This window comes from Haematobia irritans, chromosome 4 (assembly GCF_050003625.1).
Source record: "Haematobia irritans isolate KBUSLIRL chromosome 4, ASM5000362v1, whole genome shotgun sequence".
In the NCBI taxonomy this organism is placed as follows: Eukaryota; Metazoa; Arthropoda; class Insecta; order Diptera; family Muscidae; genus Haematobia; species Haematobia irritans.
The window spans coordinates 32837746-32864779 of NC_134400.1; the positions used below are offsets into that span (position 1 = coordinate 32837746).

Genomic DNA, 27034 nt, shown 5'->3' on the forward strand with positions numbered 1-27034 from the left:
CCCTTTGAGACAGAAATAAAATATCTTGGGATCACATTTGACAACTTGTTGAAATTCAACACACATGCACGATCAACGCTGAAAAAGACGAAACGGGTACTTGGATCCTTCTCCTACATATTGGGAAATAAATACTTGCCTCAAAAAACAAAACTTCTACTTTATAAAGTAGCTATAAGGCCAGTATTGATATATGGATTTCCAATCTGGTTCACTATCTCCCCGACAGTGGCTAATGAATTGGAGATCCTTGAACGAAAAATATTAAGAAAATGCGTCAACAAGCATTACCAAAGCCGTGATAAAAAATTTTCAAATACTTACATTTACGAATTATCTGGAATTCAACCACTTTGCAAGTACGCCCTCAACATTCAACGAAAATTCATTGAGCGGCTTGCCACACATGAAAATGACTTGCTGAGCACAATATATAGCACTGACGAAAACTCAAATTGGTCTGACTCAAAATATCTCTCATCGGTTGCCATCATCAACGAAATTCTTGACAATGAACCAGCTAATCATAACTTGCCACAGTTCTACCAGAAGACGACTCCTGGAACACATAGAGGATAAATAATATATATAAATTAGTTTACATTAACCTAGTCATAAAAAAAAAAAAAAAATAATGATATGTTCACTTATACACTTCACTAGACGAATTTAAAAGAAAACAAATCCTCTCAATACAATGTACCTGAATACATTCTCGATTCAACTGTGATATTAATGTAGAAATACTTACCTTTATTCCCTAATTGTTACTGTATTAGCATTCGTCGCTAACATATAAATTGTTATCTCGTTTTAAGTGTTTTTTAGTTATAGTTTATTAATTAACTATTTATTATTAACACAGACACTAACGCTCTGTAAGAAATCGTAAAGGCCAATGAGCAAGCCTTATCTCCATTCATCTAATGTGCAATGTACGCACAATCGATAATTTATTATGAAAGCAAGTTGCTATCTTACTAAATAACCGTGTATTAGAACAAGACAGATATAGTTCTAAGTTTACCATAACTCATCGATAAGTCAACAAAAACAAATGTAATCGAAATGAAAAAGTCTCAAATAAAACATACTTACTTACTTACTTGAGACAAAAGTGCCTCAATTGAAATACGTATTTCACTTAGCAATCCCTCACAATGGCCAAAGCTGTTTTTGTTCAAAATTCAAGAGATTTTGAACGATATTGGTTTTACGTTCATAACTAATTATCCAACAAACACAAGGATGAACATTTTTCGTAGGTAAAGGCCGGTACTCTGTTCGGTTTTCGCGTTGAAACTCCATACAAAACCAAAACATGCGAAAAACTTGCGAAATTTTTTCCATTTGTGGTACTTTGTTTTTTTCGAGTTGAAAAACTGACGTAACTCGCGTAGTCAGTATTTTCATAACATGGCGCCATTTGCAATGTGAATTAAGAAATAATTTATGTATTAAACCGATTTTTGTGAATTTATAACACAAAAGTGGATCTGATTATTATTTAAAAATGTAATCTGATGATTGATAAAACAAAGTATAACATGGAGTTGTATTTCCATAATAAACTAGCAACAATATCTAGCCGCTCCCTACTATATGGTAGAATATAAATAATGTACATAAATAACATGAAATTTAAACACAAATGTTAACAAAATAAAAGCTTTATTTGGTGAATTATATTTTACAATCGTTTCATTTGTACTGGGCATCAACCAACATGTATAGTACCGAGGTTGCAATGAATGGAATCACAAGAATTAATTGCTATGTTCCAAAATATAACATGCAGCACTGTAAAATTAGTTTTTTAATTCCAAAGATATTTGTAAAATAACTTCGCCTGCTTCTTCTTTTTCAAATTATTTATTTTGTATGCGTGTGTGTGTAAATCGAGCCACTAGTTGCGTTTGTATATGTAATCATTTCTTGAAAGTCTGCGATGTTGTCAATACATTTCGACGAAATAAACGCAAAAAAGTCCCGAAATGGCTGTTTTTTTCCCTCAAAATATATTGTCAACACTATCATTTTTCAACGCGAAACAATGATTGAGTGGAACTTTTTTCGCACCAACAAACAGAGTACCGGCCTTAACGCCATATCAATTTGGTAGTGAATCCCATCTTCAATATTAGTTCAAATGGCCTTGCATATTGCTTGCCTTAAACACATTTTCCAATGGGTTTGAAGCATTAAAATTTGGCATAGGTATGTGTTTTTGTCAGAATAACCCCCTAATTTATTTTGGAAGAAGTCGGTTCAGTTTTAGATATAGCTCTCATATATACTATATCTTTCGCCCGATATCTACTAATACGGCCCCAGAAGCCAGAATTTCAGCCAGATTTGCTTTGCATTTTGCACAAGGAGTGCAATTTATAGTTTCGTAAAGTGTGGCGAATTGAAATCATTTAAGATAAATATGTTTTTTCGATTTCAAATATGGCCAAAATATCCACAGGTTGCTACGCAATCCATGGTGGAGGGTACATAAGATTCGGCCTGGCCGAACTTACGGCCGTATATACTTGTTTACTGATTATATTTTCAGTTTCAATCAATTTTTTAATTGGATTGTACTGAAGATATTGAGTACTGATTTAATTGTCACGAGTACTCAAAAAATTAGTCAGTAACGAGTACTTGTAATCAAATACTCGTTACTCTCCCAACACTACCATAGACAATCGGTAGAAGAAAATTAATTGTATTTTGTGTTGTCTTCTTTTAATTTGCAAAATAATCAACACTACAATTTTGGGAAGCATTATTTGTGAAAATTAATAAATATACACCACTTCCACATTCTTCGTTGAGCCTTTGCTGTGTAGACATCGTTCCTTGCTTGTGAAGAGAAACCTTTTTGATTTTGTATTCAGTTCTAACTGTGTGCATTGATTTGAATACTGTTGGACAATTTCATTGTCTTGTTGGTGGTTGTTATTTTGTGTATCTGGTGTGAGTGGTTGTGCAAAATTAACCGCTGGCCTTAGTGGTGGCCATGGAAAGTGGTGTGGAGGAGAAGGCTGGGCCTTCTAAGTCCATGATTGTTTGTCATATTGATACTGACAAAAAATGTGACAATAAAAAGAAACTGACGAAACCTATAAAAGGCAGAAATGTTAGACCTGCGATTATTAATAATTGTGAAGTAGCTGAAACGGGGGTTGACGAGGCTATGAATGTTGATGTGATTGTTAATGATGGTGATGGTGGTATTGCGGCGAAAAATGCGAGACCGCGAGAAGAAATGGTGGTACATGAAAGCAAAAAAAGAAGAGTGAATGATTCGTTGGTGAGATATTCGAATAATCATAAAGGTGAGCCACACGTATTGGTAGACACCTCTGAGGTAGATAATGGTACTAACAAAAAAGTTAAAAATGGTCTCTATTTTGTACAGAAAATAAGAGACATTAAGTCTGACGAGTTTGACAAGATCAAGAAGATCGATGCAATTGGTGTTACGTTATATAAATTAACGTTTGAGGATGTTGAATCAGCCAATAAATTTTTAGACAATGAAGAGTTGAGGAAAAGAAAGTTGAGGGCCTTTGTCCCCAGAAACTTTGTTGAAACTTTCGGTGTCATTAGAAATGTGCCTTTATGCTATAGTGAACAAGAGATTTTAGAAAATGCAACTTCAAGTATCAATATTACTTCTGTTAAACGTTTTACCAGGCGCGATGAAAAAGAGGTGGGTGTTTTTCATCCAACTGAAACAGTCAAAATTGGCTTTGCGGGTGATGATCACCCTAGTTGGATAGTGTTTGAAAAGTCTGTTCTGGTTGTCAGCACATACTATCCTGCTATCAGACAGTGTTACAACTGTGGTCGCTTGGGCCATACTAAACTGGGTTGTCGGTCGAAGAAACGATGTATAAAATGTGGTGCTGATAGTGAAGTCTGCAATGGCCAATGTGGTGGTAAAAAATGCATTCTGTGTAAGGCTGAAGGCCATCTTGCTAGTGACAAGGAAATTTGTCCGAGCTGGATAAAAGAAATAGAAACCAACAAGATTATGACGCGTAAAAAGATGTCAAAACGTGAGGTACTTCAGAAATACAACAACCAAAATCGTTTTGATCTTTTAGCTGATGATGACAGTTTTCCGGAATTATCTAATGGAAGGAATAGAAAGAAGACTGCCCCAGTGAGGGAGGATATGAGAGACAGAGATGTTAATCAAATTTTAACCCCATACACTTATAGCTCTGTGGCTAAGAGGCAGAGAAAAGAATATGTTCATCGCACCGGTGTGCAAACTCATCCGAGGATGTTTCCGGAAACGCAGCCCTCATCGCCTGTTTATATGACAAGTGAGCTGAGAGTCAGTGAACTCGAGAAAGTCACCAGTGAGATGCTGGCTTTCATGATGGACTTTTTCAAGATGTCTGGTAACACTGTTGCTATAGATGCTGCTAATCATTTTAATTCGCGCCTGGTAAAATGTGGTTTGGTGCCTCAATCTTCTAATTCTAGTCTTTTATCTAATTCTTCATTTTATGGTAAAGATACTACAGTATAATGTGCAGTCGTTTACAAAAAACAAGAATTATCTAGAATTTTATGCGAATAACTACAACTTTGACATTTTAGTGCTGTCTGAAATTTTTTCTGAAAACAGAGATAATAGAAATAGAATGATTAATTTCAATCTTGTTCAGAAATTCAGACCTGATGGCTATGGGGGTGTAGCCATTGCTCTGAGGAAATATATAAAATTTTCCAGAATCGTATTTGAAACTGAATTTGACATAATAATTGTCAAAACCAGTAATCTTCATACAAATTTTACAATTGCGTCGGTTTACTTCCCTCCGTCTATGCCATTGTATATTCTGGCTGGTGAAGTAGGAAGACTATGCAATTTTTTAGATAGACATGAGAATGTTATTCTGATGGGAGACTTCAATGCTCGTAACACTGTTTGGGGAGATAATATCTCCAATAGAAAAGGGAAAGAACTGGAAACCATTTTTAGCTACTCTAGATTAAAATGCATCAATTCCAATAACATCACTTTCAGAAGGAATGACGAGTCTGATGGTTCGGTGCTCGATCTCACTTTCATTAGTACATGTTTGGAGGGAACATGGACTGTGAGCGACTGTTATCTTGGTGGCAGCAGACACTTTCCCATTACGGTTGTCATAGATTCAAGGAAAAAATCAAAGATGAAATTTCTATCCAAAAATAAACTTCTGATGTCGCTTTCGAAGTTGGTGCTTGAGCCGGATTTGGATAGTATACAAAAGTCTATGAAAGATGAAGTTGAGTATGCCTCATATGTTGTTCCAGATGGACGTAGCCCAAAGTTTTGGTGGAGTGAGGAACTCAAGGTTGGGTTTCGCAGGCAGTGGGCGGCTGCTAAGAAAGCCAGGCTTTTTCCCTCGTATAACAATCTTGAAGATGCTAGAAAAGCGACTGAGCACTGGAAGAATATGGTGGCTGAGGCCAAGAAAAAGTGTTATCTTGCCAAACTAGATGAAATCAACAAGTCTCCCAACACTAAAAATGCCTGGAAGTTTATTAATAACATCCGTGGAAGAAATAATCCTACTAGATCTATTTGGAATGATGAAAATAATGCTGTATACTTGGAGCACCTTAAAAATCAAGTTACTGGTGAGAATGTGATTATTGATTTTCCTTTGGTTAATCACTTCATTGAACCATTTGATTTTGAAGAGTTTATTTTGTGTCTATCTGGAAAAAGGTCTCAGTCGGCTGGAGGACATGATGGAATAACGTATAATATGATTAAATCTCTCTCGGGCATTTCCAAACGCGCTTTGTTAACAGCTATGAACAATGCTTTTTTGACTAACACCATTCGAGATGATTGGAGAATTATAAAAATTGTGCCTATACCAAAACCGAAAAAGAATCATAATGACCCTAAAAACTTTCGGCCAATATCATTGATATCGGTGTTTCTAAAATGTATTAATTTAATGGTGAAAGAAAGAATCTCAGTACACTTTGACAGTGTGGATATTATACCCAGAAGATCATTTGCATACAAAAAGAATTCTTCCACAAGTACATGTATTAATGAACTCTTGCATAGAGTTGCCTTGCTTAAGGCCAACAACTTCAAGGTTGTTATTCTGTCTCTTGATATATGTGATGCTTATAATTGTGTCAAGATTGATATGCTACAGAGAAAACTCATCCTTTCAGGTTTGGATACTGCGTACTGTAACTGGATCATTAATTTTCTCTCTCACAGAATACTGAAGTTGAGTAATTCGGAGGTGTCTGTGTACAATGGGTTGCCACAAGGTAGTTGTCTGTCGCCACTGCTGTTTAACTTATACACTGCCAGTCTTCATACCCTTGAGGATGGCAATACAACTATTTTTCAATATGCAGATGACTTCATCATAATGTCGTATCACCGTGATTTTGCTGAGGCTAGATCGAACCTTATTGACAAGGTAAGAGAATTCATGGACACCTGTAGAAATCTTAATTTATCCTTTAATCCATCCAAATCGAACACAATGTATTTTGCTAAAAATGGTTTTAAAAATATTGATATGGTTATCGATGGTACTAGAGTTGAGCAGACGAAAAAACTGCGATTTCTAGGCAGAATTGTCACGAATTCCTTGTCGATAAAGGACCATTATGATTCTATTTCAAAGGAGACGCAGAATCGTGTAAACATGCTTAAGTGCCTCACTTCTATTCGAGGGGGTTTGCATCCCAATGTTGCGTTGAATGTGTATAAAAGCATTGTTAGATCAAAGATAGAATATGTGAGAACCACAGCGGCAGATGCCCCGAAGAGTATTAATAAAAGAGTGGAAAGATTACAGACTGACATGTTAAGGAGAAGTCTAGGTGTTGCCAGATCTTCCCCCACACATATTGTTTATGCATTGGCTCATGAACTCCCCCCAGAGTTTAGAGCAGTGTACCTGACAGCGAAAGAACTCATTAAGGTGCAATCCAGAGATAAGGTGCTGTATGATCTAGTGTCTGATAATCCAAAAGTCAACTCCAGCTACAGTTACGTATATTATGAATTTCCTCAAATTTTTGATAGTATTGAGCACATTTCTAACTCCTTGACATCTAGAAAAGTTACTGTCAGACTCAACCTATTGCCTAATGGGAAGAATAACTATCCCATAGATATATTAAAGTCCATCTACCTCAGCGAAATTGATGGCTATAAAAATTTTAATTTTACTATTTTTGCTACTGATGCTTCTGTTTCTACTAACTCTATTGGCTGTGGTATTGTCAATGTATCCACAAATCAACGATTTCTTTTCAGAATTGGTTTTGCTGCCTCATCCACTTTTGGGGAACTATGGGCATTAGTCAAGGCTCTGGAGATTGCCATTGAACATGAAGATGACAAGTGTGTACTGTTCACGGATAGCCTTGCTGCATGCAAGATTATTGCCAGTGAAAACACCAACAACTACATTGCCGCTACATTTCATCAAAAACTTCAAGATTCTAACATCAATAAATGCCATATTGTCTGGATTCCTGGTCATAGAGGACTGAACATAAATGAGTTAGCAGATGAAACAGCCAAACTTGCTGCAGAGTGTGGGGCACCCCTTAACCCTAAACTCACTCCTGAAGAAGGCCTAAACAAAATCCGAACAGCTCTATGGAATAATTGGAATTTAGAATTCAAGAAAATTTCTCTCTGCAAAAGCATCAAAGCCAGCAAATTATTTGAAGATGTTAGAATAAAGCCGTGGTTTTCGAAGTATATGTTCAACCCCCAAGAAACCAAAATCATCAATCGATTGCACACAGCCCGTACGTATGACAAACCTTTTCTTTTAAAAATTGGAGCTATCAGCTCAGATGTCTGCAACGAATGTTTGGATGCGGAATCAACACATCATACAATTTTTGATTGTACAAAATTCGATGCTCTAAGACTGAAATACAATTTAACTAATCGTTTTACTGATGTTTATGACATCCTGGCTACAAAGGACATAGATTTATATAAATCTCTCGTTAATTTTATTATTGAAACTAACGTTTCAATTTAATTACTTGATTGAATCAACAAGACTGATATGGAATTCATCTGTGATATTTTATGGCTTACGCCTAATCGATTTAAACTAACAACAAACCTAACCTGTGATATTTATAAGCCTGATACATTTATGCCGTCGTCACATTTACAATAATAATTGACTAATTGACTATCATTTATATTTTGAATAACTGATCCTAAACTTTTGTCATGGCGAAACATATGCACTATTTATACCACTCACACCTGATAATTAGAGTCTACTCATATCGGGTTCGATAGCTTCTAATCGGGGCTTTTTTGGCTCAACGAAAGTGTTCATTTGTTTATTTCCGGTGTAGTTTGGGTCTACATCGATCGGTGTATATAACCTGGCCTTTTAATGTCGAAGAGACATTGCCATTAATTAATCAAAACCCAAAAAAAAAAAAAAAAAATACACCACTTCGGCGTCGAATTGGTCGATGTTGGTGCAATATACTTGTTCTATTGTTTGTGTACAACATTGTATTCTCGAAAGCTAGTTTCCATCTCGACAGTTAAAGGCAGCTAAACAACCAAGAAGCAGCAATGGGTTACGACCTACATCGATTCCAGGGCGAGGTCGATGAGGAACTGACTTGTCCTATATGTTCAGGAGTCTTAGAGGAGCCTTTACAGGTTTGCAAATTTATTTGTTTACATAAGTTGCCTATTTGATTTGGCTCGTTTAATATGTTCCTTTAGGCTGCTATGTGTGAACATGCATTTTGTCGCGCATGTATTAATGAGTGGCTTTCGCGTCAACCGACATGTCCTGTTGATCGAAATTCTCTTACAACAGCCAATTTAAGAGCAGTTCCCCGGATTTTAAGAAATCTTTTGTCACGGTAAGTTATTAAAATTTTTTTATAGCTTTGTACATTGCAATTATAAATGCTAGTAGCAACGTTTCGTAAACAAAAAATATTGCAAAACATGTTCGTAATGTACAATTATTCGTATTTATATTTATATTTATTTATTTAATCAAACTGAGCCCCCATGTGCCATATGTTGATAGATATATAAAGTAGAGCAATAATGAGATTTAAAATATTAATTACATACATCAAAAATTGCTAAGGCACTAACACGAAAAATTCTAAAACTATAAAAAAAACTTAAAAATCTAAAAATCTAGCAAAATCCTCAATGCACATTTCTAAAAAAATAATGAATAAGTGTGAGACAGAGATTGTCAATGACTAAACTGCTAAGCTTCGTGAGAAAAATGGGATATTAACTTTTTTTGAAAACATGAACACTATTCGATAATTGCTTTATGTTTTGAGGTAAGGAGTTCCACAGTCTGGTAACTCCAATTGCAAACGAGAGCTCCAGAATATTATGGTTGAAATGTTCAATGCGTATTTGAGTGGTCCTTGTTGTACTCAAGAACCGGAAATAAGATATAAGATATGCTGGTTTACCTGATTTCAAAACACCATAAAGAAAACAAAGACATCGAATATCAAGATAACGCTCAAACGAGCATCCCAGAAATTCATTAGCAAAGCGTGAATAGTTGTGTCTACAGTTTTTACCGAATACAAAACGAAGCAGAGAATGGAAACATGAAGTAAGTTTAGACAAACTTGATCTACTTGACCCCATATAAACCTCTACACCGTATAAAATATGTGGCATAAGTAGTGAATGCGCCAGCATTCGTTTCACAGGAAGCGGGAGAATAACGTTCAAACTATATAGTTTCTTCAGAACGAAGTTAACTTTTGAACATATCTTGGCTATATGGAAATCGAATTTAAGTCTATGGTCAATGTGAAACCCAAGAGAAATAAGGGAGTCACTAAAACTAATTAAATTGTCTTGGATCACAATATCTCTCAGTGTGATCGGCTGGCGGGGATTTTCAAAAGCCATGATCTTTGTTTTACTGACATTAATGGACAAGTTATTTCTGCTAGCCCAGTTATAAATATGATGTCATGATCCAAATTCAATAGAGCATCTTGCGTCGTGCCAGATGCGCAGGTACTAAATAATTGAATATCATCGGCATATATAGCCATATCAATATGTTGAACACAATGTACAATGTCATTAATATATAACATAAACAGTATAGGACCAAGGATAGATCCCTGTGGAACACCTGAAGAAATTGGATTTACACATGAACTACGGCCATCACTATGTACAAATTGGATTAAATTGCCGGTAGAGTTTATGTATTAATAAGTTGTGATCCACGGAATCAAAAGCCTTGCTTAAATCAAGAGCAGCAAGATTTGTTCGATTTGAATTCATAGAAACAATTTAAGTTAGAAAACAATAGTAAAATATACAAATATTTGCTAAATATTCAACCAAAATACTTCCCTTATAATATTGCATTATTATTTTATCATTTTCAGTCTCTCCATAAACTGTGATAATGCTCCATATGGTTGTACATTGGTTCTCAAGCTTGATGCTCTCAATTCTCATTTGGAAGAGTGTGAACATAACCCAAAAAAACCATTGCCATGCGAAAAAGGATGTGGTTTTGTTATACCAAAAGACGAACTTAAGGATCATAATTGTGTGCGTGAGCTTCGCACAATGATATTGACACAACAACAAAAAATGGTCGAATTTAAAACGGAAATCGCTGATCAAAACTTAACAATAAACGAGTTGAAGCGAGAATTACAGCTATTTAAGGACTTTATGCGTGCCATGCGTGTATCGAATCCAGCAATGCGTGCTATAGCTGATCAAATGGAGAGAGATGAAGTTATACGTTGGAGTAGTACTTTAGCTCGAGCTCGTGTTACTCGTTGGGGTGGAATGATATCTACTCCAGACGATGCTCTACAGGTATGTGAAGATTAATCTATGAAATCTAAACTATTCTAATCAGTTACTTCTTTGTCATACTCATACATGTTTTTCTAAATTTCAGATGATGATAAAACGTGCTCTTTCTGAATCTGGATGTCCACCTCATATTTTAGATAATCTAATGGAAAACTGTCATGAAAGACGCTGGCCCCGTGGATTGAGTTCACTGGAAACTAGACAGAATAATCGTCGGATTTATGATAATTATATATGTCGACGGGTACCAGGTAAGACTATTTTTAAAAATTGTTTAAATATCCACTATTAAAGTGGTCGTTAAGGGTGCATATCTCATTTATTTGTATACCATATTATATCCATATTAAACATATTGTGCATATTTAGTCCAAAATACTGTCCATATTAACATTTGAAAATTCCATCCAATTAAAAAGGACCTCCTTTTTATAGCCGAGTCCGAGTCCAAATACTAGAAAATTCGTATTTTGACTTTTGCAAAGGTCGACGTTTTGATTTTTTTTAAATCAAAGTAAATACGGAAACAACGTAAATAATTAATTGAACAAGACTCTTTTTTAAATTAATTATTAATTAAATTCATAGAGAAAAATATAGTTTCACACGGAAACGTGAGCTTATTAAACATGAATTGTATGCCTGAGACATATAGGTACATTTTTGAGTGCACTATAAAATTGTTTACATTTAAATTAAATGTTTACATTTATTGTTTACAAGTCACTAAAGGCATTTGCCTCTGAGTTTATTAAAAAGTGATTGTATGTGTTATGCACAATAAAACGTTATAATGATACTGGTTACGTTGCCAAATGCCTTGATGGTGACCCAATTAAAAAATAAAATAAAAAATAAAAAAAACAACAATAGTATGGAAGAATTTTTCAAATAAAAATGTTTTAAAGCATTTTATTTTTATTTTTTTAACTAAACTTAAAAAAATGATAGAAAATTCCATCAAAAAAAAATTCAAAATTTATATGGAAACCTTTGGACATATCTTCTAAACAAAGCGTCTTAGAGCCACCGTGATACAATGGTTAGCATGACCAGGTGTGGTTTCTATGTAACGCCAAGAAGGAGCAGTCTGGAAGAATTTGCAAAATATTCCTTTCCAACTAAGAGGTGATTCATTTTTATACCCTCCACCATAGGATGGGGGTATATTAACTTTGTCATTCCGTTTGTAACACATCGAAATATTGCTCTAAGACCCCATAAAGTATATATATTCTGGGTCGTATAGGGAGCCACCGTGGTGCAATGGTTAGCATGCCCGCCTTGCATACACAAGGTCGTGGGTTCGATTCCTGCTTCGACCGAACACCAAAAAGTTTTTCAGCGGTGGATTATCCCACCTCAGTAATTCTGGTGACATTTCTGAGGGTTTCAAAGCTTCTCTAAGTGGTTTCACCGCAATGTGGAACGCCGTTCGGACTCAACTATAAAAAGGAGGTCCCTTGTCATTGAACTTAACATGGAATCGGGCAGCACTCAGTGATACGAGAGATTTTCACCACTGTGGTATCACAATGAACTGAATAGCCTAAGTGAGCCTGATACATCAGGCTGCCGCCTAACCTAGAGCCCATAGGACGTTAATTCGTGATCACACCCAAAAATTTGAAAATTTCATTTAAATTCTAAAAAATTCAAAACTTCTTTTGACCATATCTCCTTACATATGCGATATAGAATTTAAAAAATTCATTGGTATGATTGGTTTAAAAATATTAGGAATTGGTTATTACCTTACATTTGGTGATTTTCATTGGATTTTTTAGTAATCGATTAATCGCTCGACTCGAAAATTCAAATAACAGTCAATCGAATAATTGTAAACCCTAATGAATAGTTTTAAATGAAATTAATTGAAATTGAGATCAATAAACCTATATAAAAACAAATATTTAGATAGTGATTATTATTCATTTGTTTTTTTTTTGTTTTGTTTTCAGGCAAACAAGCAGTTTTGGTATTAAGTTGTGATAATGCCCACATGTCTGAAGACGTAATGGTCGAGCCTGGTCTTGTAATGATATTTGCTCATGGCATAGAATAAATAATTTTATATACATATATATCTTTAGATTTTCTTTTTATTTAATTTTTTTCTTTTTGTTTCGAATGAGATGTTATACATTGTCTTTGAAATACTACAGATTCAATACCTTATTAAATTAATAATATGGAATAATGTTGCACCAATTACACAATAGTATACTAAATCAAAAGCTAACCTTTCTTTTTTTAAAGAAATGGCAAAATATTAAATTTAACTTTAAAGTGAAATTACTGATTTGAATTTTTATTGTTTGGTTCTGTGCACAAAAAGGGCAAGCTAAACATTTTGACTTAATGTAATATTGTGTTACAGGTGCGATATATATGTATTTAGTGCATATTATGCCATTTAGCATAAATTCAATAATTATACCGAAATGAATCTTTTAACCATTTTAATGTTCACTATATATACGAAATGCACATATAAATATGCTGTGTTCATACATCCCCACACCATACATTTTATATACATCCATGACCGAAGATATTTTTTGTCATAATCACCATTAGTTTTATTTTTTTCATTTGCAATTCGGCCTTAATAAATTAAATGTGTAATGTTTGCACTGTTATTGTTTTTTCTTTTTAATTTTTTTGTCATTACTATTACTACACCTTTCGTTTTGTGGAAAAGAGAGGCAAAAGCGTTGCACATTATGTATTATGCATTATGTATAATTGATATACACTTTAAGCGATCTCGACACCTTATGTGTTTCTACGAATATATTATTGAATACATTTATAAAATTTTTGTTAACCCTTTTGTTAGTCTTTAATTATTATTATTATTGTACTATAGAACATAATTAGAAATACAATCGCCAAATTTGATCTTTTTTTAATTTGTATTTCGGATTGTATATGAATAAGTCGGCATTTTTCCTATTAGTTTTAATATGGTTTCCAATATGTAAAATCCTTGTGTGACTTGTGTAAAACCTATTAAGAGAAATCATACAAAAAAAGTAAATGTTCTCGAAAATGTTGAAATATCGCTTATCTATGATATCTAATAAATAAAAACAAAAGTATGTAAAGATATGCTATACAAGTTGTTTCGATTAATTTTAACAATTTTTTATAGAAATAACATTTTGACAAACAATTTTATAGAAATAACATTTTGACAAATTTTCTATAGAAAAGAAAATGTTGAAAATTTTTTTTATAGAAAAAAAATGTTGACAAAAATTTTTATAGAAATAAAATTTTTTTGACAAAAATTTCTATAGAAATAAAATTTAGACAAAATTTTCTCTAGAAATAAAATTTTGACAAAATTTTCTATAGAAATAAAATTTAGACAAAATTTTCTCTAGAAATAAAATTTTGACAAAATTTTCTATAGAAATAAAATTTTGACAACATTTTCTATAGAAATAAAATTTTGACAAAATTTTCTATAGAAATAAAATTTTGACAAAATTTTCTATAGAAATAAAATGTTGACAAAATTTTCTAAACAAATAAAATTTTGACAAAATTTTCTATAGAAATACAATTTTACCAAAATTTTCGATAGAAATAAAATTGTGCCAAAATTTTCCATAGAAATAAAATTTTGCCAAAACTTTCAGCATCCTCTACTTGCAGCAAAACTATAAACCAATTATCAGAATAAATTCAGACAGCTCATTAAACCCAACAATGAACCACACTTTAACCTTCGGAAAAAAGGTTTTGTATGATAGCCGGCTTATGCCGAAATAAATTCGAAACAAACATATCTCTTTTTCCTATGCCACTGTCAAATCATCGATTTGAGTGTAGTTGGCTGGGTTTATTTTAAGCGTGCCTCCTCTTCTTTATCCATTCGTTTTGTTTTGTTATTGTTGGTTTTGTTCTTTAAGCATTGTTGTTGTTTTTTTATTTCAGTTTAAAACCATTCATTGACTAAATTACAAGTGTAGCTTAACCAACAGAGGACAATAATATTTGTCAAATTTATTTGGGCAAAGCCCTATAGACTGCAAGAAAACAAAACGAATGAAATAAAATTTTGACAAAATTTTCTATAGAAATAAAATTTTAACAAAATTTTCTAAGAAATAAAATTTTGACAAAATTTTCTATAGAAATAAAATTTTGACAAAATTTTCTATAGAAATAAAATTTTGACAAAATTTTCTATAGAAATAAAATTTTGAAAAAATTTTCTATAGAAACAAAATTTTGACAAAATTCTCTATAGAAATAATATTTTGACAAAATTTTCTATAGAAATAAAATTTTGACTAAATTTTCGACAGGAATAAAATTTTACCAAAATTTTCTATAGAAATACAATTTTGCTAAAACTTTCGATAGAAATAAAATTGTACCAAAATTTTCGATAGAAATAAAATTTTGCCCAAATTTTCGATAGAAATAAAATTTTTCCAAAATTTTCTATAGAAATAAAATTTTACCAAAACTTTCGATAGAAATAAAATTGTACCAAAATTTTCGATAGAAATAAAATTTTGCCCAAATTTTCGATAGAAATAAATTTTTTCCAAAATTTTTTATAGAAATAAAATTTTACCAAAATTTTCGAATGAAATAAAATTTTGACAAAATTTTCTATAGAAATAAAATTTTGACAAAATTTTCAATAGAAATAAAATTTTGACAAAATTTTCTATAGAAATAAAATTTTAACAAAATATTCGACACAAATAAAATTTGTACAAAATTTTCGATAGAAATAAAATTTTGACAACATTTTCTATAGAAATAAGATTTTGACAAAATTTTCTATAGAAATAAAATTTTTACAAAATTTTCTATAGAAACAAAATTTTCTATAGAAATAAAATTTTGACAAAATTTTCTATAGAAATACAATTTTGCCAAAATTTTCGATAGAAATAAAATTTTGACAAAATTTTCTATAAAAATAAAATTTTGACAAAATTTTCTATAAAAATAAAATTTTGACAAAATTTTCTATAAAAATAAAATTTTGACAAAATTTTCAATAGGAATAAAATTTTACCAAAATTTTCTATAGAAATACAATTTTGCTAAAACTTTCGATAAAATAAAATTGTACCAAAATTTTTGATAGAAATAAAATTTGCCCAAATTTTCGATAGAAATAAAATTTTTCCAAAATTTTCTATAGAAATAAAATTTTATCAAAATTTTCGAATGAAATAAAATTTTGACAAAATTTTTTATAGAAATAAAATTTTGACAAAATTTTCTATAGAAATAAAATTTTGACAAAATTTTCTATAGAAATAAAATGTTGACAACATTTTCTATAGAAAAAAAAATGTTGACAAAATTTTCTATAGAAATAAAATGTTGACATAATTTTCTATACAAATAAAATTTTTACAAAATTTTCTATAGAAATAAAATGTTGAAAAAATTTTCGATAGAAATAAAATGTTGACAAAATTTTCGATAGAAATAAAATTTTGACAACATTTTCTAAGAAATAAAATATTGCCAAAATTTTCTAAGAAATAAAATTTTGACAAAATTTTCTATAGAAATAAAATTTTGACAAAATTTTCTATAGAAATAAAATTTTGACAACATTTTCTATAGAAATACAATTTTGCCAAAATCTTCTATAGAAATAAAATTTTGACAAAATTTTCCATAGAAATAAAATTTTTACAAAATTTTCTATACAGAAATAAAATTGTGCCAAAAATTTTCTGTAGAAATAAAATGTTGCCAAAATTTTTTATAGAAATAATTTTTTTTACCCAGATTTGTTATCATGAATGTCCTGGAGAGTTTCGTACTTGCACCCATTACTAGTGTAATGGTCAATAACAGAGAAATAGTTCCATCATTTTTGAATATTTTTATACCCTGCGCCACACTGTGGAACACGGTATTATAAGTTAGTGCATATGTTTGTAACACCCAGAAGGAGACGAGATAGACACATGGTGTCTTTGGCAACAATGTTCAGGGTCGATCCCTGAGTCGATATAACCATGTCCGTCTGTCCGTCCGTCTGTCTGTGAACACATTTTTGTGATCAAAGTCTAGGTCGCAATTTAAGTCCAATCGCCTTCAAATTTGGCACATGTTCCTAATTTGGGTCAGAATAGAACCCTATTGATTTTGGAAGAAATCGGTTCAGATTTAGATATAGCTCCCATATATATCTTTCGCCCGATATGCACTAATATGGACCCAGTAGCCAGAGTTTTATACCGATTTGCTTGAAATTTTGTACAAACATAACACTTAGTCGTATAGTCAAGTGTGCAAAATTTGATTGAAATCGGTTCAGATTTAGATATAGCTCCAATATATATCTTTCGCCTGATATGGACTTATATGGCCCCAAAAGCCAGATTTTTGCCCGAATTTGGTTGAAATTTTGCACTAGGAGTACAATTAGTAGTATAGTCAAATGTGTAAAATTTTATTGAAATCGGTTCAGAGTTAGATATAGCTCCCATATATATCTTTCGCCCGATATGGACTAATATGGTCCTAAAAGCCAGAGTTTTGGCCCAATTTGGTTGAAATTTTGCACAGGGAGTCGATTTAGCATTGTAGCTATGCGTGCCAAATTTGGTTGAAAGCGATTCATATTTAGATATAGCTCCCATATATTCAGATTTAGATATAGCACCCAACACATTTGACGGATGATATGGTATCGAAGATTTAGATCTGCAAAGTGTTGCAGGGTATAATATAGTCGGCCCCGCCCGACTTTAGACTTTCCTTACTTGTTTTTTACTAAAATTGTGTTCCACCCTAGTGCATTAGCCAACTTAAATTTTGAGTCTATAGATTTTGTAAAAGTCTATCAAATTCTGTCCAAATCGAGTGATATTTAAATGTATGTATTTGGGACAAACCTTTATATATAGCACCGAACACATTTGACGGATGTGATATGGTATCGAAAATTTAGATCTACAAAGTGGTGCAGGGTATAATATAGTCGGCCCCGCCCGACTTTAGACTTTCCTTACTTGTTTTTATTGTGTCTATTAACAAATTTCTTTGAGTTTATTCTTTCAATGACAAATAACCCGAAATACAACATTATATTTTGGATGTTGGAAATTAATTTTATTTTAAGTACCCGATAAAAAAAGATTAATACGTCTATATGACTCCCTTAACGTTTATTCAGAGATACCGCACTGCCGCGGCTATTGGCGGTATTTCCAGCTGGTCCATTAGCAAAGCTATTAGTTGAAGCAAAATTTATTGATTGGCCATTGGGCAAGTTAAAATTTAAGCTATGGGAGGCTCCAGCAGCGTTTTGTGCTCCCAAACGATTTACGTTCAAGGCTTGAGTTGCAGTGCCAGCTGAAGAGGCTCCAAATGAGCCCGATGGACCATGAGCATTAAAAGCTTGAGCTTGGGCATTAGCAGCCGAACTATGCAATCCATGGTTTGTTATTGAATTTTGATTGGCAGCAGCATTTACGACAGCCTGAGATTGCCGATTTTGACGTTTGACACGTCGGTGTAAAATTAATGGTGCCAAACTATTGCTAAACTCGCCAAAAACAGCATTACGCGTGCGTCTTAGCTGGCTACGGGGTTTGGGTTTGATGTACAAAGATGATTCGACTACAACCTCATCTACAGCAATACCACCAGTTGCTGTAAGGAAAATAACATTAACGATGAATTCCTTCCGGAAGGGATTGAATAAAAATCAAGTCAAATACTTACGCAATGATTCGGTTTGAATATTGTGGCGATTGGAAACATTTGAATTATCGCCAGTCCCCTCTATCAGAGTTATGAGACCGAATATGTAAAAAATCAGCCACAAATTCATTGTGCGTTAACCCGCGACGTGATAGCCAATGATTTCAAATTTACAATAAAACGATCTTTGTTCCACGAGCTCCAAAGACTTACTAAATGAACCTAAATCAAATATAGCGCAAACACCACCACACCACACAACAAAAGTATCTTTAAGATACCAAAATCCACTCTCACTTTTTCTCATTTAATCAATGGATGCCCTCTCTTCATACTTCATTTACCATCTTCAAGAGTAGAAATGAAAGAAGCCCATCAATCGCAACACTTGATTGCGTTAACCCCACCCCCTCCCCTTATGATGGGAGCCCAAAATGAACTTGAAAGTTCACTATAGTTGGGGTTTATTTGTAAATGATTGAATTGAAACTTTATCTGATATCGGTATCGAAGGCAGGAGAAGGATAGTTTGTGTGGGCATAAATAAATGCATGATTTGCTATTTTAGGATATATTGTAAATGCCCAGCAATCGATCAAGAATAAATGTGTCTACTTATAACATATACGACGGCACTAAGGCTAGCACTTCGAATATTGGCCCACAAAGGTGTGCATACACTCAAAGAAATTTGAGAGTGGACACACCAGAAAAAATTGTTAAAGGAGCTTAAAGTTGCAACGACGGGATTTCCCGACCTGGATCTCTGGATGCGGTAGGACGAGACTTAGCGGCCATCAACTTGCGTAAATCATGTTAGGCAATTAGCGGCTTCCCGCAGGGGTGAGGTGATGTTGTAGGCGACGAGAGAGGTAAACACTACTCCCGTCTGTTTTGGTGGTGTGAGACGAAAGGTACGGGAAAATCAGATTTCGGTCAACGTGTGGATCTTTGGACCGGTTTTTGGGTGGTCACAAATCCCTAGCTGAGTAATAAGAAAACAACGGGAAAAGTGGAGGAATACGTGGCTAGAGTGGTCGCATACCTTTAGCTGAAGAATAGGAGGAGATGGCGGATCACGCGACTAGAGTGATCGTACAACTCTAACTGGGAAATAGGTAAGGATGAATAAAAGAAGAACACGTGGTTAGAGTGATCGCACACCTCTAGCTGGGGAATAGGAAATTATGAGGAATAGCAGAACACGCGGCTAGAGTGATCGCACGCCTCTGGCTGTGTATGAAGAAAGGAGAACACGTGGCTAGAGTGGTTGTACAACTCTAACTGAGGAATAAGAGAGGATGAAAAAAGGAGAACACGTGGCGAGAGTGATCGCAAACTTTTAGTTGGGGAATAGATGAGGAAAAAGGAGGAACACGTGGCTAGAGTGGTCGCACACCTCTAGCCGAGGAATATGAGAGGATGAGGAAAAACTTTTAGTTGGGGAATAGATGAGGAAAAAGGAGGAACACCTCAGCTAGAGGTGATTGTACACCTCTAGCTGAGGAAACGGATAGAAGGAGGAAATGGGGAGATCACGTGGCTAGAGTGATCGCACACCTCTAACTAAGGACTAGGAGAGAATGGGGTAATGTAGGAACATGTGGCTAGAGTGATAGCAAACTTCTAGCTGAAGGATAGGAGAGGACGAGGAAATGTTAGAATACGTGACTAGAGTGGTCGCACACTTCTAGCTGTGGGAAAGGGAAGGATGCCAAAATATATTTACTACGATCATAAGCGTAGGAAGGCCTCTGGGGAGGGGGCTTAGACCCCCCAGAAAAATTTTAGCCCCCCCCCCCAGAATTTGAAACTCTATTTATGATTTTCCATTTTTCAATAAATGTCAATAGTTTTTTTTTTTTTTTTTAATTTTTGTAAAAATTAAACAAGTATATACAATCGCATAAAGTTCCGCTAAAGACTTTCATGAACAATCGAATTACTTGGGTTGTGGTAGCAGTTGCCGATGGCAATGTTTGAAGTCAGATATTTATGAAATAAAGCTGTGGTTGAACTTATGATTGATTTAGTTCAGTCAATTTAATTAAAAAAATAGTAATTGATATTAAAACTATTCTTTCATAAATTAATATCTTAATAATGCTGCGGAAAAGCGTCGCCAAAAAAGTAGTGAAAATGTTCTTTTTGGGTCTAGAAGTGGTGCAAAATTGGCGGAGAAGCAATGAATGTAATATGAGCTTGTCATAGGACAAATGTCCACCGTTTCAACAGCCGTTGCAATGAATTTGCATCACTTCTTAAGGTGTGATCTGAATTCAGTGTTTTGAATGTGAATTAAAAAATTTTTTGATATCGATTTTTCTATAATGAATTTAGCAGTTTTGTGGCAAAATTTGAATAATTTGTACCAATTTATTTATTCTTACTCTTTTTTTAAACTATTTGAAAAAAAAAAACAAAAAATTACACATTAAAATATGAAAAAATCAATTAAAAAACTTCCTGTGTAGTTAAAATAATTGAGGACATTTTTGGAAGTACTTTTAAAGTTGTGCCTTTAGAACAACGCACAATTTTTTTGCTGGGAAAAGTGTTGAACTACTTTTAGTTGCTTTATTATAAATTAATTGACGAGTTATTTTGATGTCTAATTTTTTATTCAATTTTATGAAATAAAACATTAATTGAACCTATAAGTTCAGTCTATACATTTTTAGCTAGGGGGGCTATAGCCCCCCCTAGGAAAATTGTCTAGCTACGCTAATGACTACGATGCTCACTTACTTCGATGGTGTTACCTCTGTTGATGACCGACTGACCCTGATCTCAAACTCGGCATGCATTTTATACTTTTCCCCAGCATGCGTAATAGGTGATGCTCGCACGGTTGCCAAAGTTGGTAGAATTCTACCAAAAAAAAAAAAATTCTATAAAAATAAAATTCGGACAAAATTTTGTATAGAAATAACATTTTGGCAAAATTTTGTATAGAAATAAAATTTTGACAAAATTTTGTATAGAAATAAAATTTTGACAAAATTTTCTATAGAAATAAAAGTTTGACAAAATTTTCTATAGAAATAAAACTTTGACAAAAAATTTTCTATAGATATACATTTTTGACAAAATTGTCTATAGATATAAACTTTGGACAAAATTTTCTATAGATATAAAATTTCGGCAAAATTTTCTATAGATATAAAATTTTGACAAAATTTTCTATAGAAATAAACTTTGGACAAAATTTTCTATAAAAATAAAATTCGGACAACATTTTCTATATAATTAAATTTTGTGAAAATTTTCTTTAGAAATAAAATTTTGACACCATTTTTTATAGAAATAAAATTTTGACAAAATTTTCTATAGAAATAAAATTTTGGAATTTTTTTTTTACAATTAAAATTATGTCAAAATTTTCTGTAGATATAAAATTTTGACAAAAATTTCTATAGAAATAAAATTTTGACAAATTTTTCTCTAGAAATAAAATTTGGACAAAATTTTCTATAGAAATAAAATTTTGACAAAATCTTTTTTCTAACAAAAATTTTCCCAAAATTTTATTTCTATATAAAGTTTTGACAACCTTTTATTGCTATAGAAAATTTTGCCAAAATTTTATTTCTATAGAAGATTTTAACAAAATTTTATTTCTATAGAAATTTTTTCAAAATTTTATTTCTATAGAAAATTTTATTTATTATAGAAAATTTTGTCAAAATTTTATATCAATAGAAAATTTTGACAAAATTCTATTTCTATAGAAATTTTGTTTTCACAATTTTATTTCTATTGAAAAATTTGACAAAATTTTATTTCTGTGAAAAATTTTGACAAAATTTTATTTCTGTAGAAAATTTTGAGATAATTTTATTTCTATAGAAAATTTTGACAAAATTTTATTTCTAGGTAAATACAATTTTGTCAAAATTTTATTTCTATATATAGATATACGGAGAGAATTGGGGATTCAATGCTGTCAAAGTGTAGTCGTTCTATATATAGTGTGGTTAAATAAAAACATGGATTAATATGAACATTAAGGTCAATTGAAAATTTCCAAAACAAACCGTTTTTTTGCAATATTAAATACTTTACTTTAACTGAACTATTTTTTGAGTGTAACAAAATGTACGCTGCAACGCCAGGTATATACGAGTTAAATCATTGTTTCAATGAAAACAATGTGGGAGACCTAAAGAAAAAACAAAAACTTGAAATTTCAGCTATGATATGTGTTATTTATTGCATCAGTTGCTGGAACTTGTTTCCTATATACGAGTATGTAATAGAAGCTATCCATATGGACGTGTATGGAATATTGCAAATGATATAAGAATCATATGATTTTTATACTCTCCACCTTAGGGCGGGGGGATACTAACTTTGTCATTCCGTTTGTAACGCATGAAAATATTGGTCTCAGATCCCATAAATTCTGGATCGTGGTGAAATTCTGAGTCCATTTAGCGATGTCTGTCCGTCCGTTTGTTCAAAATTGGTCCATATAGGTCCTTAATTATATAAGGGTTTTCTTTTTCCCGGACTTTTTGCATTCCCGGGAAAGCGGGATTTTTTTTTCGAATTTCCCGGGATCCCGGTTAAAGGGAAACCTGCTTTGTTGGGGAATACATTTAGACATTTGAATAAATTAGAAATAGCCTAAAGCTACGGTTATAAGGCGCTCTCTGGACAACTAACAATATATATTATGTTGTTCTCTTACATCAGTCATAAATCATATTAAAATACGAAATATTTTGTAATACAAAACATTTTGACAATGGTTAAGGCAGTCTCTTTCGGTATAGTTTTCGGAAGAACACTATTAATATAGTGGGACTTTTTGTAACATTAAAAAACTGTTTGGAAATGAAAGAAACTTATATCGATTTCACCGTCGTTAAACGGGGTCTATAAATACACATGTTCAGTCAATATTCCCAAAAGGAAACACTATCATGTATTATAATATTGTAATGAAAATTTCCCGGGAATTCCCGCACTTCGGGAGCGAAAAATAGCAATTTCCCGGGAATTCCCGGGATCCCGTTCTCGGGGAAAAACCCTATATATAACCCCCATATAAATCGATCCCCGGATTTGGATTTCGAAGCCTATTTGAGCAACAAATTTCATCCGATCTGGTTGAAATTTGGTACGTAGTGTTAGTATGTGGTTTCTAACAACCTTGCGAATATTGGTCCATATCGGTCCATAATCATATATAGGCTCCATATAAACCTATTCCCAGATTTGAGTTTCTGAGCTTCCTGGAGGTGTAAATTTCAACCGGTTTCGGTTCGGATTCGGTAGAAATTTGGTTTGGCCTTAAAAGCTATGCAAAAATCAATCCATATCGATCCATAATTATATATAGCCCCCATATAAACCGACTCCCAGATTTGATTTCCGGTGCTTCCTGGAGGTGTAAATTTCATCCGATTCGGTTGAAATTTAGTATGACTGATGCAGAGAACGAATAAGTATTATTTTTTTATTTCTAAACAAAATTTTATTTCTGTAGAAAATATTGTCAAAATTTTAAGCTACGGTTATAAGGCGCTCTCTGGACAACTAACAATATATATTATGTTGTTCTCTTACATCAGTCATAAATCATATTAAAATACGAAATATTTTGTAATACAAAACATTTTGACAATGGTTAAGGCAGTCTCTTTCGGTATAGTTTTCGGAAGAACACTATTAATATAGTGGGACTTTTTGTAACATTAAAAAACTGTTTGGAAATGAAAGAAACTTATATCGATTTCACCGTCGTTAAACGGGGTCTATAAATACACATGTTCAGTCAATATTCCCAAAAGGAAACACTATCATGTATTATAATATTGTAATGAAAATTTCCCGGGAATTCCCGCACTTCGGGAGCGAAAAATAGCAATTTCCCGGGAATTCCCGGGATCCCGTTCTCGGGGAAAAACCCTATATATAACCCCCATATAAATCGATCCCCGGATTTGGATTTCGAAGCCTATTTGAGCAACAAATTTCATCCGATCTGGTTGAAATTTGGTACGTAGTGTTAGTATGTGGTTTCTAACAACCTTGCGAATATTGGTCCATATCGGTCCATAATCATATATAGGCTCCATATAAACCTATTCCCAGATTTGAGTTTCTGAGCTTCCTGGAGGTGTAAATTTCAACCGGTTTCGGTTCGGATTCGGTAGAAATTTGGTTTGGCCTTAAAAGCTATGCAAAAATCAATCCATATCGATCCATAATTATATATAGCCCCCATATAAACCGACTCCCAGATTTGATTTCCGGTGCTTCCTGGAGGTGTAAATTTCATCCGATTCGGTTGAAATTTAGTATGACTGATGCAGAGAACGAATAAGTATTATTTTTTTATTTCTAAACAAAAATCTATTTCTGAAGAAAATTTTTGCAAAATTTTATTTCTGTAGAAAATATTGTCAAAATTTTATTTCTATAGAAAATTTTGTAAAAATTTTATTTTTATAGAAAATTTTGTCAAAATTTTATTTCTATAGAAAAATTTTGTCAAAATTTTATTTCTACATACAATTTTGTCAAAATTTTATTTCTATAGAAAATTTTGTCAAAATTTTATTTCTATAGAAAATTTTGTCAAAATTTTATTTCTATAGAAAATTTTGTCAAAATTTTATTTCTATAGAAAATTTTGTTAAAAATTTAATTTTTATAGAATATATTGTCAAAATTTTATTTCTATAGAACATTTTGTAAGAATTTTATTTCTATATACAATTTTGTCAACATTTTATTTTTGCAGAAAATTTTGTCAACATTTTATTTCTATAGAAAATTTTGCCAAAAATTTATTTCTATAGAAAATTTTCTCAAAATTTTATTTCCATAAAAAATTTTGACAAAAATTTATTTCTATAGAAAATTTTGCCCAAATTTTATTTCTATAGAAAATTTTGCCCAAATTTTATTTCTAAGAAATTTTTGCCAAAATTTTATCTATAGAAGATTTTATTCCTAAGGAGAATTTTTGTAAAATTTTGTTTCTATGAAAATGATTGCAAAATTTTATGTTTATTCTTATCGAAAATTTCGTCAAAATTTTATTTCTACATACAATTTTGTCAAAATTTTATTTCTATATAAAATTTGCCAAAATTTGATTTCTATATAAAATTTTGTCAAAATTTTATTTCTTTAAAACATTTTGTCAAAACTTTATTTCTATAAAAAAATTTGCCAAAATTTTATTTCTATAGAAAATTTTGCCAAAATTTTATTTCTATAGAAAATGTTGCCCAAATTTTTTTTTATAGAAAATTTTGCCAAAATTTTATCTATAGGAAAATTTTTCTAATTTTTATACCCTGCGCCACTCTGTGGAACAGGGTATTATAAGTTAGTGCATATGTTTGTAACACCCAGAAGGAGACGAGATAGACACATGGTGTCTTTGGCAATAATGCTCAGGGTGGGTCCCTGAGTCGATATAGCCATGTCCGTCTGTCCGTCCGTCCGTCCGTCTGTCTGTGAACACATTTTTGTGATCAAAGTCTAGGTCGCAACTTAAGTCCAATCGCCTTCAAATTTGGCACATGTTCCTAATTTGGGTCAGAATAGAACCCTATTGATTTTGGAAGAAATCGGTTCGGATTTAGATATAGCTCCCATATATATCTTTCGCCCGATATGCACTAATATGGACCCAGCAGCCAGAGATTTATACCGATTTGCTTGAAATTTTGTACAAACATAACACTTAGTCGTATAGTCAAGTGTGCAAAATTTGATTGAAATCGGTTCAGATTTAGATATAGCTCCCATATATATCATTCGTCCGATATGGACTTATATGGCCCAAGAAGCCAGAGTTTTGGCCGAATTTGGTTGAAATTTTGGACTAGGAATACAATTAGTAGTATAGTCAAGTGTGCAAACTTTGATTGAAATCGGTTCAGATTTAGATATAGCTCCAATATATATCTCTCGCCCGATATTGACTAATATGGTCGTAAAAGCCAGAGTTTTGGCCCAATTTGGTTGAAATTTTGCACAGGGAGTAGAATTAGCATTGTAGCTATGCGTGCCAAATTTCGTTGAAATCGGTTCAGATTTAGATATAGCTCCCATATATATGTTTTTCTGATTTCGACAAAAATGGTCAAAATACCAACATTTTCCTTGTAAAATCGCCACTGCTTAGTCGAAAAGTTGTAAAAATGACTCTAATTTTCCTAAACTTCTAATACATGTATATCGAGCGATAAATCATAAATAAACTTTTGCGAAGTTTCCTTAAAATTGCTTCAGATTTAAATGTTTCCCATATTTTTTTACTAAAATTGTGTTCCACCCTAGTGCATTAGCCAACTTAAATTTTGAGTCTATAGATTTTGTAAAAGTCTATCAAATTCTGTCCAACTCGAGTGATATTTAAATGTGTTTGGGACAAACCTTTATATATACACAGTCTTACACAAGTTTACATACCCCTGAGTT

The 27034-nt window shown here is 32.5% G+C and overlaps 3 protein-coding genes across 5 annotated transcripts; 2 read left to right on the plus strand and 1 right to left on the minus strand.

The window, feature by feature from the left end:
• The first annotated feature begins 3192 nt into the window (after window positions 1-3192).
• Window positions 3193-8269, plus strand: LOC142237209 (uncharacterized). Of its 3 annotated transcripts, none has more exons than XM_075308579.1 (2): window positions 3193-3329; window positions 5039-8269. In XM_075308579.1, the coding sequence occupies exon 2, from the start codon at window positions 5187-5189 to the stop codon at window positions 8043-8045; it is 2859 nt and encodes a 952-aa protein (XP_075164694.1). In that variant the 5' UTR covers window positions 3193-3329; window positions 5039-5186; the 3' UTR covers window positions 8046-8269. The 3 variants fall into 3 exon arrangements, with proteins under 3 accessions (XP_075164694.1, XP_075164695.1, XP_075164696.1); XM_075308580.1 differs by having other exon boundaries at window positions 3227-3329; window positions 5042-8269; XM_075308581.1 differs by lacking the exon at window positions 3193-3329 and having other exon boundaries at window positions 4653-5637; window positions 6196-8269.
• A 188-nt stretch (window positions 8270-8457) lies between these two features.
• On the plus strand, window positions 8458-14003 carry elgi (E3 ubiquitin-protein ligase NRDP1 elgi). The gene is made up of 5 exons (XM_075308582.1): window positions 8458-8695; window positions 8762-8904; window positions 10435-10879; window positions 10965-11130; window positions 12841-14003. Exons 1-5 carry the CDS (start codon window positions 8606-8608, stop codon window positions 12942-12944), a joined length of 948 nt encoding a protein of 315 aa, XP_075164697.1. The 5' UTR covers window positions 8458-8605; the 3' UTR covers window positions 12945-14003.
• Window positions 14004-17965: 3962 nt separating this feature from the next.
• LOC142234992 (uncharacterized) lies at window positions 17966-18970 on the minus strand. Its single transcript, XM_075306207.1, has 2 exons — window positions 18608-18970; window positions 17966-18535 (listed from the first exon to the last, which is right to left on the minus strand). The coding sequence occupies exons 1-2, from the start codon at window positions 18714-18716 to the stop codon at window positions 18042-18044; spliced, it is 603 nt and encodes a 200-aa protein (XP_075162322.1). The 5' UTR covers window positions 18717-18970; the 3' UTR covers window positions 17966-18041.
• Window positions 18971-27034: the final 8064 nt, after the last annotated feature.

What these genes read in the sequence shown, in the direction of transcription:
- LOC142237209 (XM_075308579.1), top strand. Translation starts at nt 5,187, where the DNA reads ATGAAATTTCTATCCAAAAATAAACTTCTGATGTCGCTTTCGAAGTTG.
- elgi (XM_075308582.1), top strand. Translation starts at nt 8,606, where the DNA reads ATGGGTTACGACCTACATCGATTCCAGGGCGAGGTCGATGAGGAACTG. An exon ending in TCTTAGAGGAGCCTTTACAG is followed by an intron (nt 8,696 to 8,761) that starts GTTTGCAAATTT and finishes ATGTTCCTTTAG; the next exon opens with GCTGCTATGTGTGAACATGC. An exon ending in TATATGTCGACGGGTACCAG is followed by an intron (nt 11,131 to 12,840) that starts GTAAGACTATTT and finishes TTTTGTTTTCAG; the next exon opens with GCAAACAAGCAGTTTTGGTA.
- LOC142234992 (XM_075306207.1), bottom strand. Translation starts at nt 18,716, where the DNA reads ATGAATTTGTGGCTGATTTTTTACATATTCGGTCTCATAACTCTGATA. An exon ending in TATTCAAACCGAATCATTGC is followed by an intron (nt 18,536 to 18,607) that starts GTAAGTATTTGA and finishes TTTTCCTTACAG; the next exon opens with CAACTGGTGGTATTGCTGTA.